At 42.0% G+C, this 14,413-nt stretch overlaps 1 protein-coding gene across 1 annotated transcript in view; it reads left to right on the top strand.

Annotated features, from left to right (window-relative positions):
• Nucleotides 1-14,413, top strand: part of pdia5 (protein disulfide isomerase family A, member 5) — a 61,143-nt gene that overhangs the window by 43,462 nt on the left and 3,268 nt on the right. The window contains exons 14-16 of the mRNA XM_069663101.1: nt 361-491; nt 5,782-5,852; nt 13,610-13,744. Of these exons, the coding sequence (XP_069519202.1) occupies nt 361-491; nt 5,782-5,852; nt 13,610-13,744 (337 nt within the window). The remainder of the gene's footprint in view (nt 1-360; nt 492-5,781; nt 5,853-13,609; nt 13,745-14,413) is intronic.

The following is a 14,413-nucleotide window of genomic DNA, read 5'->3' as shown; positions in this document are numbered from 1 at the left end:
TGTTCTCCTGATTTTGTAAAGCAAAAAGGTGAGAAGAAGATTAGCTCAAATATTTTTAGTGTGATAGATTTATCTTTGGAAAGGGTCAGTGTGAAAGGTAATGGGCCTGTGATGACGTCAGTCCATCTGTGGCAGTTAAAGGCGCCGCAAAGGCAAAGTCTGTGGCCAGAGATCAACAGACACCACTTGATTTAAAGCTAACATAAAGTTTCACCCCCGACTCGTCTGATATATCACTAGTATTTCCTTTTTTCTTTTTTTGGAAACTGTACCTTTGGCACTTAGAATAAATGTAAATCAGTGGTCGCCCCCTTGTAGTTCACATAATCAATACTGCTTTGCTTTCTCTCGTGTTTGCAGTCCTCAGGCACCTCCTCCACCAGAGCAGTCTTGGGAGGACAAGCCTTCCCATGTCAGCCATCTTGGATCAGAGGATTTCCGAGAGGCGCTGAAGAAGAAAAAACATGCTCTGGTCATGTTCTACGCTCCATGTAAGAGCTTTAAGTACTTTGTACCAACTCTTCTTAACACCTGTCAACAAAATAGTTTGCAACTTAACCCCTAAGTAGAGGTCTGGAAGTCCTGCTGAAACATCTGTAATTGGAACCAGATATTTTTCACATGGGCTTCGATGTTTGATCCCTATATTCTGTGTTTATGAAGTTGTTGCAACCAGTGGCAATCACAGCCCCGCTCTGTTCTGTTTTGGTGTGATCATATACTGGATTTAAACCAGTGTGCATGCGTAACTCAGAGCTGCCTGTCAAGCTCCTCATGCACAGTACTTAAACTCCACCTAAGCCACGGGGAGACTGAGGAATGATGCACATGACTGAGAATAGATTTGTGCAAGATTAAAAAAACAAGAGAACAAATCAATGTTCCAGCTGAAGTTTCAGGCTTCCTGGAAAACACTAAATTCTATCATGCAGCCTTATAATGGAATTAAGTGCAACAAAACAGGAATTTGACCAAAATGTCCTGGAGAGCACTAAGTGTCCTGATAAATGTTTGAAATGGTAACAACATGATTTATTTTACTTTATTCTGCTATTTTAACTGTCACAGTCTGACCCTTCAAACTGTGTCTTTGCCCGCTCTCTGCAACAGTCAGCAGTTTGAATTACACCTGGTCAGGTTCAAAGTAAAGTCAAGTGACCTTTACAGCTCTGCTGACAAACAGCCTGTATAGTTACAGTGAATCACATGACCGTATGAAAGCGTTGCAGTTTCTCAAAGTGATGCACAACAGAGAATAGTATCAAACTCTGCAGCTGTCATTATCTTTTTAACCTCTTTTAGATCGTTGTTTTGGTTCATTGCACTTCAACTGTATGGCTCACTCTCCTCAAAGGCTCAAGCAGCAGCAGGCAGCTGTTTCCACTAAACAAGCTCTGGTTTTCTGCCCAGCACCAAACTGTGTCGACATTTTAGAAATGTGCTTGTTTTGGAGCTCTGCTCTTGTTGCAAAAATCCCCCAAAACTTTTAAAGTCACCAAAACACAAACTATTTGGTGGTGGGTGATCAATGTACAGAGTCAGGGTTAAAGTGGTAATCTCGAAGATCTCAGTTTCATCCTCTTTGGCGGCACCTATGGCGATAAACGGTAATTGCAGGAGCACACTTCCCAGATATCCAGACAGTGTTGCATGTGTGACGTCCACGGCTGGCTCCTCGCTGACGGTCACCTTCCTCTTTAGACTGTTTGCTTCATCTGAGCGTCGAGTTTGTTTCTTCTTCTTTGGATTTTCACTTCTTGTTGAAGTTGTATCTGTAGTCATCCATCTTTTCTTTGTTTGTTCAGCCATAGTAGATTACTGTTTACTCGCAACACTTGCAGAGAGCTGAAAAGCAGCCGCTTAGCTCCGCCTACCCTCTCTGGCAGACCAACCACTGCTGGCTGATGGAAAACGCGTCACTAACTGGGTGCCGCTTGTGATTTTTTTCCACTAAAGTCGCCACAGACACCCAGTCTGTAATTCTGCAAATGCAAAGGCTTTCATCAGTGGGCAATAGGCTCAATCATCACTGTGTTACCTCATTCGGCGATGGATAGAGACTTAACAGACATTTATTTACATGCAAATCTTAAAGATTATCACTTTAAAGACCTAGCAGACTGCATTTCTACAATTGAATTAAATGAGTGTGATAGATTTATGGGCTGCAGAACCTGAGAAAGACAGCAAAGGCCTGCTGTAGAGCCATTGTTTGGTTTGTCCGACCTTACTGTAGAAACATGGCAGCGCAACACGCCGAGCTCCATGAAAGAGGACCCGCTCCCTCTGTTGACATAAAGGGCTCAATGTAAGGTAACGAAAACACAAACGTTCTCAATGTCAGGTGATTATGCGCAAATATAAACATAATTATTCATATTTTATTCCATTTCTGCTCGTAAGTCTGCAAATATCTTTCTGTGCACATCAGGCTTACTAAAGTCATTTTAAGCGTCTCCTCTTTGGCATCAGGTATTCTGTTCATATTTTTAAATTGAGACTTCCACACAGTGAAAGGTGAGGGTCTCTGTCTCTGTGAGGGTCTGACGCTCTTCATCCGAGTTCTCAAACATAACACAGAAGGAATACAGAGTGGCCAACTGGAGTAATTATCAATACACAAGTGGACACACACACATGCACCTCTGCCTGTTTTTTTTACCTTTTGTGTCTGATGAGGGCTTCAAAGCCAGACTGGGCGCAGCGGTCAGGCTGCTGCCTCTGACGGGCCCTTTGGTGCTTCCTTCTACAAAGAGACGCTCCAGATGCAACATCAGGCAGCGACAACCTGCTGCTCCCCCGCCCCGCCCAGCCCATCTGCCCCCCCTGCTCGCTGCTGCCTTATCAGTGAGGGAGCTTTCGTCTTGTAGAGCATTTGATGAGATACAGCTGCTCGCTAAGACGTCGTATCTGGAGATGCTTCAGACAGAACAATCACATTTTTAACAAAGGTTCGGGTTATTAACTTTTAGCCTCTAATCTGCATAATTGGATTTAATCTAAATGCCATCACATCTTCTCTCTCCTGCTGGCCCTTCTCTAACCTCCAGCAGTAAGAAGTTGATATTCCCTTTGTGGACATACAGTGTTAAATTAAAGCATTGATTAATGTACTTCATACCTAATTAGTGCCAGCTGTGTAAATAGTGTTAAGTGATGCTCAGTTCCAAACAAAGCATCTCAGTGCATTTGATGGTGAGCTGAATTTCTATGGCTTTGGATACTTCTGTAGTCGGCATGTTTTATCTAAAAGCAGTGGTGACAAGGCTTCTACAGTACATCTACCTTCATATTTATCTGCCTGCTTTTGTCTCAAGCCTTTATCTGTTGGTAATTATGAGTAAAGACTAGTGAAAATGTCGGTGCAGGTAGAGGAGGGAAATGAAAGCCTCAGCAGACCAACCTTTTAGCAGCTGTTAAGCATCTTGGGCGGTCGCAGGCATGTGATATGAGAGAACTGAAACATTCTTGTACTTAACGTGCGGTGACACCACCTGCCCTTTGTTCATTTATCTGCTCTCATTCCACTCTCAGGTAATCTGTGAGCAGCTACAGTGACCTGCCCGGCCGCTCTGCCTTGCTCTCTTTGTGTGAGGGCAACACATTGAATGCAGCGCGCAGCTGTGTTTTTCTGATCTATCCGTGTCAGAATTGCGACAGAACCTGTAAAGCTTTAAAGGCCATTAAATGTTAAGAATAAAAAGGTCCTTGAACAGGAAATGGATTTCTGAGCTGTGCTGAAGGCAGGCTGAGAGAGGCAGCTCTGAAAGAAGGCAAATGGACGATCGCAGACTTGAGGTGTAATTTAGTTGAAAATAGAGTTACTGGTGTGTGTGTGTGTGTGTGTGGCTGCCCGTGGGCATGCACGCAACAGAAAAAATTATAATATCATTTAAACTGGCTAGCATCAGTCGGTGCACTCTGAAATCCATTTGCAGTGAGATCATTGTGTTAATGCTCTTAATGACTCGTGGGAACTAATCCTCAGATTTTAGTAATAACAGTTCCAGTGTCAACAAAGGGTAACTGAATATATTAAGTTTTTCATTTTCATAATACTTAATTACTAATATCTTTATTAATGGGATGTTAAAAAGTCTTTTCAGTGAGTTATTAATGCCCTTATTTAGGAATGACTTCTCTCCGTATGTGATGTTGCAATACATTTTTGTATCCACATATTAATCAGTGCGTCTATACAAACAGTGAGCGATGATTAGTTTAACAGTTAGCCCACAACATCTCACTGAATATAAATCCCAGCCACACCAGGAGAATTAGCATCAGCAAACTTAGAGAAAAACTGTCACAGATGGTTTATGATAAAAAATGCTCCTTCAAAATATTAGACAATTCCACATAGTATCCTAAACATACGAGCCCAGGTGTCACAGGCTGTTTGACTTGTTATTTAAAGTAATAATCTCAAAGATTTTCATTTAAATAAATGTCTGTTAAGTCTCTATCTATCGCCGAATGAGGTAACACAATGGTGATTGAGCCTATGGCCCGGTGATGAAAGCCTTTGCATTTGCAGTATGACAGACTGGGCGTCTGTGGCGATTTTTGTGGAATAAATCACAAGCGGCGCCCAGTTAGTGACGCGTTTTCCATCAGCCAGCAGTGGTTGGTCTGCCAGAGAGGGTAGGCGGAGCTAAGCGGCTGCTTTTCCGCTCTCTGCAAGTGTTGCGAGTAAACAGTAATCTACTATGGCTGAACAAACAAAGAAAAGATGGATGACTAGATACAACTTCAACAAGAAGTGAAAATCCAAAGAAAAAGAAACAAACTCGACGCTCAGATGAAGCAAACAGTCTGAAAAGGAAAGCGACCGTCAGCCAGGAAAATCAAGAGTTACAACCGGAGCCAACCGTGGACGTCACACATGCAGCACTGTGTCCTCTCGCAATTACCGTTTATCGCCACAGGTGCTGCCAAAGAGAACGAAACTGAAATCTTTGAGATTACAACTTTAACCCTGACTCATTGATCACCCACCACCAAGCTTCCTTTATCATTCTGCGTAATGTCTTTGTACCACAAAAAGTGTTCTTGCCCTTTTTGTACCTTTCCCACTTCAGAAAGCAGCAGCAGCAGTTGGATTGTAATGAACAGCAGAACTTGTTTCTTGCAACAAAAGAAGAAGCAAACAACCAACAACTACAGGAAGTCGAAGGAAAAACACGTCTTCAGTTATTACACTGCTTGATTGCAAGTGCAGAGCAAAAATACATTCCTGTTTTAGCAAGCTGAAAGCTGGAGTCAGAAAATCCTCTACCACCACAGATTCATGGTTTTCATACAACCTGGTCAGCTCTCCTGCCTGGTTAGATCATCCCTACTTCACCTTGTAAAAGTCGACCTTCTGTCTGTAAATGTGATCTGTAGCTGTGGTCCATAGTGTTGTTTTTGTGTAAGTATTGATTTACCATATATGGCTTGCTACTGGAGCAGAGAGAGGTTGTGTTTATGACAGCAATAAAGAGATTTACCGCCTCTCATAACATGCAAGTGAACCATCTCTAATGTGGCATAAACCTCTAAATAACTGCAGGACGGTGACGGGCCACATGCTTTATGAGCGGCTCTGAGATCGAGTAAATGATGTATGGAGGTGATTTTGTTTGTGTCTGTGAATGTCAGCATGTTAGCAGCATCATGTTTATAGGACTTTAATACCCGGTGTACGGTGGCGTTTAGAACATGAAGCGAGAGGTTTTGGATTAAATGTGTCGTGATGAGCTGTAGTAACATCCCATCTGTGTGTGTCTCCTCTTCCAGGGTGTCCGCACTGTAAGAACGCTGTTCCTCACTTCACCACAGCAGCAGAGCTCTTCAAAGAGGACCGAAAGGTGAGTGTTGCATCCGATTACATAAACACACATGTACACAGAACAAGTAGCAGCAGTGGTGTGGTGAGGATCCCTCTAAGTCCCTCAAGCTGACACTTAACAGTTGCAGCACCAGTTTTCTGTCATGGCCGAGAGTTAGAAGAGAGGTTCAGTATTGATTTTATCTCTGTGTCCTGTGGAATGTTAGAGCTTAGGTTCGAAAGTCGTTAGCCTACCTTAATAAAAAGGCTGGAAGGAGGGAGACACTGTTCTGTTTAAAGGGAAATCATTTCAAGCTGTTTTTGCTAGTTCCAATGGTTTAGATTGGTTATAGTCTGCCTGTTAACAACCTACATGTAATACAAAGTTAACATTAAAAAAATCAATCTAACATAGAACCTGGGCATGCAGGAATAAAACATCCAAAATGAGGTAACATAAAATTAGCAATAAAAAACAAGGTGCATAAAATGTAATAGCATAACAGAGGGTAGAAACACCTAAAGGTGAATGAGTAGCATTTGTCGGTTGAAGCTTTTAAACACATCATTAAAATCCACATCCAGTAACTTGTTCTTGGATGCGTGCTTTCGGTCTTTAATGTGGTCTCTGTAGCTGTGTCCCAATCCAGGGGCCGTATTTGAAGGCCGATTGCGTCACAGCTGCGCGTCGAAGTCTGTCCCAATTCGAAGGCTCCTTCAGATGCGGCCGACAAATGCGTCCTCCTTTTCCCAGGCCCAACATATCCCAAGATTCATTGCGCGCTAATTCAAACGAGATTGCGGACTCTTTCGTGGCCGAGGAATAGGAGGTAATAGGAGTTTCAACTTGATCGAATAGTTCGAGATACAAATGTTCAAAAACGAAGGGACCCTTGAAATGATCTTTAAAATAATTAAGAAATGTGACGTTAGTTATGCTAGCTAGTTAGTACCGCTGGCTACCTGTTGCTAGGCAACAGGAGCATTGTTTGGTGACGCAAAGGTAAGGGCAGTAACAGCTGGTGACGTGAACCGGAAATCTCGATTCAGTTGGGCTTTAATGGTCTACACAGGCCATGAATGACTCAGCCTCCTTCGAAGGCTGCAGCCCTTGGATTGGGACACAGCTTATGTTTTTATGATCCTGTCCTCACACCCTGCACATTCTTATTTGCTCAGGGCTGCATGTCAACTGGCCAAAAATTGATGCCCAGAAATGCCATGAACATAGCAAAATTTAAAAAAAAGCAGGCAGAGTGCAGTCCCTGCATACGTATACAGACACAGAGGCCCTTTTAGTGATGGTTGAGAGGGATTATTTTTGACCCAAATATTGTTTACCCTTCAACCAGAATGCTGTACCTGTACTACACTGAAGACTTCCTTTAAAAGTCTGTAATGTAGATCCATCAGTAATCAAGTTTTCTTCACTTACGGCAAAACCCTCACCACTTTTAAGATGCTGTTTGCTGACAGTTTGCAGAGTATTTGTTGGTCATGACAAATACAGAATCGGAAGTTGTTTTTAATTCCAACATGCGTTAACTGCCAAAGAAACGTGTAAATAAAACAGCTGTTCTAAAAAAAACGCACAGAGAGTAATTACAGCTTCATATTGCACCGAAAGTGTCCAATAAGGCCTTTAAACAGTGGGATTTAAAAACTCACAAAGTTCCTGATATTTGTCTCCACGCGTCAGTTAGGAATCTGACCACTTAGCTAAAGCCCACACAGTCTCATCAAACTTGTGCTCTCTCGGGGCTTTGGGGTTATTTGAGGTTCATGCAATCACAACTGGACACACTCCTCCTCGTCCTCCATCATCTCTACTCCCTCTCATTTCTTTTCCCTCTGGACTCGTGTCCCGACATACTCCCACTCCTGCTCTTCCTGTTAATACCCTCTGACTGCTGGGCTCATTATTTCGGAAACCTACTTAATTTTGTGACTCACACACACACATTCTAAAAAGACTTAGGCACGTGTCTTGCAATACTTATCGCTACTATTTATCATTTTAGATAAAAAAAACATCCCATTGTAGCGTTTTTGATGTTTCCTTCAGGGTGCTGCACCATGTTCCAAAAGTGTTCAGGCTCAGTGCTCAGGTCGCTCTCTCATTTGTTTGGAATTTCAACAAATCATTGTCAGATGGTGTGAAACTGTGACGTTTCCTGACAGCTTAGTCATCCATTTTTCTGAGGCAATCCTTTGTAACATTTCAATAACTTGGAATGAATAAAAAAAATGTTTTTGAGCAGCACATTCTGGAATATTTCCCTTCAACTCAGCCTCTGCAACAGCTGCGTACATGCCATCCTTTCTTTAAAGGGGCCATATCTTTTAAAAGGGATATTCTCATATTTTCATGGGTTTCACATTGTTGGGTGTTTATCGTTCACAGTGAAAAAGTGAAAACTGCATAATTCCGTGTTTTCCCAGTCGGGTCAGGTTTCCTCTGAAATGGGCTGTTCAGAACAGCTGCAGGTTTCTACGTAGAGCCTTGCTTTCGCTGAAATCGACCAATCGTCATTCACCTCAGGCTGCCTTCTTGCACGAGCTTGTTGTCAAGTCGTTGTCAAGATTTTTACTTACCATTCGGATACCTCCTGCCGATTCTGGCTCTTACGTATAAGGCCAAACAACTGATCCTATAGCAGCCATGTTTTCTACAATGAGACAGTGCAGTGCGGTCGCTCGCACATGTGGGGGAGGGGCTACATGTTCACTCCAAATATTGTCAGCCAATCGTGGCTAAGGTCTGACCTTTGAATGGCAAAACGGCTTGTTAGTTTCAGGAGGAAGGAGAGGCTCCAAAAAATAATTAAATTAAAATATGTCTACAATTTTTACGTGATTAAAAAACACATTAGAATAATAGAAAATTGATTGCAAAGCTAAAAATATGTCCCCTTTAAGGATTTATTTTTAGAGAAAACACTGAAATACATCATCAGCAAAAAAAATAACAATGCGTCCTCCAACATACAAAAGATGTTTTGCAGCACATGGAGAAATAAAAGTTAATCACCAGACACTTTGAATCCAAACTAACCTCAGATTTGTTCCTCTGTGGCGCAGTCATTTTAGAAATGACCACCAGGTAACACAAACCGTTGAGCCCCTCACCACGTAACAGAAGAAGGTATTGACTCTGTATTTCAAGAAAAAACTCGTGACTTTTATAACAGTCAGAAATGTTATTTTGGATCCAGCATGTACCGGCCACAACAGCTTAAGGCACTCTGGCATTGCTTCCTCACTCAGCTGTGATGTTTGGATGCGTATCCTTGTGATGACACCCCCACAAGCTGCCATATCAGGGGACCCTCGTATCTGTGAAGGTTACATAAATGCACAAGTTTAGGATCTCTTCCCTTTCGGTGTCCCTCCAGTGGCCAGCGGAGGTGTGAAGCTGTGTTTGAACAGGAGTAAATCTGAGAACTGGGCATGTGTTTACTTGGCAATCCCTTCTATTTATAAAGCCGAAGCCCCAGTGTGTTGTACCAGGCCGGTGTTGATCACAGTCTATTAGCTGCCCTCGCCTCATTTACCAAAGACAAACACGAGCTTAGCACAAGCTTTGAAGACGCAAACAATTAAAAGTCCACATTCTGTGCTGTATGACAGCGGGGGGGCTGTGGACCCGGTTCGTTCTGGGCTGTTTGTGTTTTCCTCCGTTCTTATCAATAGCAGCATTAAAGGTTCACATCGGCTGGAGCGCTCTGTTGCCACTGTAACAAGAACGCTGTTTAATCAAAGCAGTTGCTGTTTTTTAGGGACTTGCCTAATGTGACCAAGAATCAACAGAAAATTATTCTGACCTCTTTTGTTTGTTTGTGTCTGAGCCTGACCTGAATCATGGCCATTTAATATTGAACATGTAGGATGCAGAGTTTGGTCCTTTTTTACACTTTGTACAGAAGTTAGACACCGTGCATACTTAAAAACTCATTAAAGAGAGGCTTAACTTTCTGGGAAACTTCCCATTTGATGGTGATTATAACCAATGGCAATATTTACCAGTTGAACTATGCTGTACTGAAAAACCAACATTTAGATAAATAAGATTGCACCCCGTCTATATCATTATTTTTAAGAGAGATTTTACATAAACCGCATACAAACCAATGACTGTATGTAAAGATGAACGATGCGTCTCCATCTGCTCTCATTGTACGAACAAGAGTTGCGCAGTAGAAATCATTTGGTGGAGCCGCCATAGCTACTTCCACTAACCAAAACACACGCTTAAATTACCGAAAAAAACCCAGCAAGGATCCCGCGTGCTGCCGTGTTTAACAGCAGAACAGCTTCTTGTGTTGGTCTGAAGCAGACGTTCACATATTATGGAAACTTCAATGACTGTAGTGATTGTGTTAGTTACATCTCCTCTCGCCGTTCCTCCTCTACTCTGCTAATCCAGAACAGATCGGCTGCAGGAGCCGGATTTGTCAACAGAGCTGTCAATCATCCTTTTAACAGCATCAAATAACTAATAAAAACTAAATGAACACTTCAGCATGATAAGAACTAACTATAATGACAGAAACCATGTTTGAGAAAAATATATTTGACGTGTTTTTGGATTTTATAGTTTGACTCATGTCCCATCTGTTAACATGGAGGAGGCGGGCTTTATGACCTATACCGCAGCCAGTCAGCAGGGGGCGATAGAGAGGGTTTGGCTTCTCTTTTAGGGAGCTGTCATGTCGTCCATCTTTTCATACAGTCTATGATACAAACCATAGAAATAATCTCAAAATATCTGAAAGAACTGTTCCAGATACATTAGCATTGTCTCATCAGATCGAAAAGTATCCAAAGATTATAGAAAGTACCGTCCATATATATATTTTTATGCAGAATATTACTGTTGTGTTTCAATTCAATAGTTACCTACTGTCGTTAGAAGATTTAATTGAACACCATGGGGCCTGTATGGCAACTTCACTGTTCTATAAAACAGATATAAAATGAAAAGTTGAGTGTGATTAGTTTAATTACTACACTGCCCTTCAGTGTGACACTGCTGGAATTGACACCAAGCCAGCTGGTAATATGCTGCTGCTGCTCAGAAATGTTACTCTTAGATCAATGACATGTTGTGGGGCCCTATTTCACTGCAAGATGGATCAATGACGGAATTGGCTGCGGACCTTTAAAAAAACAAGGCTTAATTTTCTCCTGTCAATTCACGGCAACTCTGATTGATTGCACACAGGGATGAGCAGTCAGACGGAGGCGGTAGTTACAGTTTGTCCCCTGTTGCTGCTGCTTGGAGTTTTCTCTGTGTACCTCAGACTGTGCTAACGTACATGTGGACAAACAGTTCCTCTTGTTGACACATCAGGTACATGAAGAATTGGGTGATTTTACACAGTCTTGGTCAGCTGAATTTCTGTTTACTATTTAGCTTTTTCCAATGTGAAAACCCTGAGTAGTGCTGAATTTACACAGCTGGCAACAAGTCCGTGAAATCACTTGGCGTGGGAGGATATTGAGGCCTAGTTTAAGACACCTGCTTAGCAGACCATAGAAGAAGAATGTCTTCTCCACTGATATGCAGAAGACTCCTTTTCTGTCCTGTCCTCCCTTTGTGCTGGCAGATGTCTGTACTGCTGATGCAGATGAAGCAAACACTCAACAACTGTGTACTCATCAGACAATATGTTGCCGCTTATGCAGATTCTTAGCGTTTGAGTATTTGTATTTGCATACCAAAAATGAGAGCCACTTGTATTTTGTAATTAGGACAAGAAGTTTCGAGCGCCGCTTCACGGTTGGACGTGCCGACAAAGTGTCTAATGTTTTCCTTCCGCAGCAGATCTGTCATTTCCACATTCAGCCCGCGCAGACAGATGGACGCGGAGCGATTATTTGATAGTGACAAGTTCAATGTGCAGCGCTCAGCACCCCGAGAGAGGGTGACATTTCAGCTGTCCAAAAGGACACGCTGAGTGAGCCATGTATCAGTGAGGCGGCATTTACGCCTCATTGGGGCGGCTTGTCACTAATCGATGCAACAGCCTCGCAGCATAAATCTCTCTTGTTGTTTTTATGTAGGAGTGATTGTTGTGGGATTTTTTCCCCTCCACTTCGCCGACTCCAAACGGTTTAGCTGGAGAGGAAAGCATCAGTCATTTTTTATAACCTGGAAAGAGAAACAAGTGCTCTAAATTTGGACAAGGAGAATGTGTGGAGCCTGCCAGAGTGGCTCAATGAATGTAAGCACTTGTAAAAGGCCATTATACAGTTGATAAATATTGAATTCTCTGTAACATTCTCTTGTAATATTCTGTGTTTACTGTTTTATTATTGATCTACGGGTATAATTCAGTTTATTTGTTCAGAAAATAAAGCGCTTTAGAGACACGGAAGCAATAACTAATTGGCAAACAATAAAAATGTGTGCTGTTAGTTAAAATCATTGTTACCAAACAATAAAACAGGACATTATAATGATGCACTAAAAGCCAAGGCGAAGCCTCAATAAGCCTGTGTTCAAAAGGTTAGAGCCAGTTTTTGTGTCCTCGGGGAAAAGAACTTCGCCATGGTTGGAATTGTTTTTATTATCAGAGTAAATGGCCACAACCTGCTTTTAAAACAACAAAAACACACAAATGTTTCTCTTATGTAACTTTACTCTCACACACAGAGCTTTTTAGGGATGTTTGAACCACAATAAGTCGAGCTCTAAAGTATGCTGATATGCTAACTGTGTTTTTATCAGAAAGTTGCTTCCAGCTCCTGTGAGGAACTTACGGTTTGTGTTGATTTTGGCGCCCCCTGTGGACAAATCTGTACCTCTTATCTCTTTGTTGATTTTGTCCTGTTTATGCTTATGTGGTGTTTTAATAAAAACTCTCATTTGAAAGTCATATGTATTACTCACTTTACATTTTTGCTCTGGACAATGTAAACAAAGGCAGCATGCAGTTAATCGCTTCATCTGACACCTACCCCCCGAAAGCAGTTTCAGGCATTAAAAATAACTATATAGGAATAATCGATCTTGTCGCTGATGGTCGTGTTCGCTTTTTAAGGTCATATAGAGCAGGGGTTCCCAACAACCGGGTCGTGGACCAGTATCGGGTCCTGGGTCGTTTAGTACCAGGCCACAAAAACCCAGTAGGAGCTTAGAGCAGTAACGTTCCAAACATACACAGAGTTCACGGGATAGAGCGGATGATCGCACCTGATGATGGCTCTCACACAGGGTCACCTGTGTGCACTGTTGGCCAAGTTTGATAAATATTTTCCCTCTGCAAAGGGCCCAAGGATCAGGAATGAGTGGATGAGTTAAGAAACGATGTGGACTTTATTCACATCCCAATCTATCCCATCCTCCCTTAAAGTTAAGGGAGACTACCCAGAATTTGCCACAAAGGCATTGAAGAAATTGTTGCCATTCCCATTAACGTAGGCCGGAATTTTTACCCACCCACACCGGTCCGTCAGAGATAGCATAGCTACTGTCTGGTCAGTGTAGTCACAAAGGTATGGAACCACTGATATAGAGCCATCAGAGTTAATCTCAGTCTGTTTCATAACCTGCAAAAAAAACTCCTCACAGGAGCTTTAAATGGTTTTAAGATTGGACAACTCAAACTTTTAAAAGTCTTGTATATACAAAATTATAAAAGTATAAAAAAATATTGATATTTACATTTGTTACATTTCTACAAATCTCACCTGATAAGGCAGCATGTGCATGTACAAAACCAGTGAAACCTTTTGTTGCTTGTACTCTGTTTAACATCACACTGAGGGTGATTTCTCTGTGTTTATCTTTAGATCATGTACGCCGCTGTGGACTGTACAAAAGGACAGAACCATGAGCTTTGTAAGCAGGAAGAGGTGGAGGGCTACCCCACATTTAACCACTACAACTACGGCAAGTTTGTGGAAAAATACAACGGAGATCGAGGGGTAAGTGGTACTTTATATCACAACTGCACTCTTCATTTTGCAGTCTCTGTTTACACATTACATCAAACACTTTCTGCGTGTATGCATAACCCAGAGACTGCACAGAGCCTCAAAGCCTGATCGAGAGGCCAGTTTTGCCAAATGTATTTCGAGGATCATGAACAGTCTTTTTTAGTGTGTGCCAAACGAGCAGGTCCACACAGTCCGTCAGCAGATCTTATCCTGAAGTGTGCGTAGGATCACAATTTAAATAATTTTGCCCCCTGACTGAACTTCAGGAGTCAGACGAGTTGGAGAGGGATTTTGAAAGGCTCATAATGTGTTCCGGGCTTTGCATTGCAAATGAATGTAGATCATTATTAACTGCTGATCCTCACGGGGAAGGCAATGCCAGTTTTTTGTGCTGGAACAGGCAGTTACAGGAAATTAGCATTTATTGATGTAGCATTATCTTTCATGAAGCATTCAATCGCATGCATGATTATTGTCATTTAACAATGTCAGTATTGTAGGAATCAGCCAATGAAATGACCTGTTTAAGGTCATGCTGCTTTGAGAAACACAGCCCACATGTTTGGCTGACCCTGTAAAGACAAGCTATTATCGAAATCACAAAAATCACGCGCATATTTATTAAAGTTCAAATGTGACAAAATACCATTTAAATTT

This window comes from Semicossyphus pulcher, unplaced genomic scaffold (assembly GCF_022749685.1).
Source record: "Semicossyphus pulcher isolate SPU_LCO1_2020_fin unplaced genomic scaffold, fSemPul1.0.p SCAF_15, whole genome shotgun sequence".
NCBI classification, from domain to species: domain Eukaryota; kingdom Metazoa; phylum Chordata; class Actinopteri; order Labriformes; family Labridae; genus Semicossyphus; species Semicossyphus pulcher.
The sequence above is the reverse complement of the archived record's forward strand: the minus strand, read 5'-3'. Positions and strand labels throughout refer to the sequence as shown.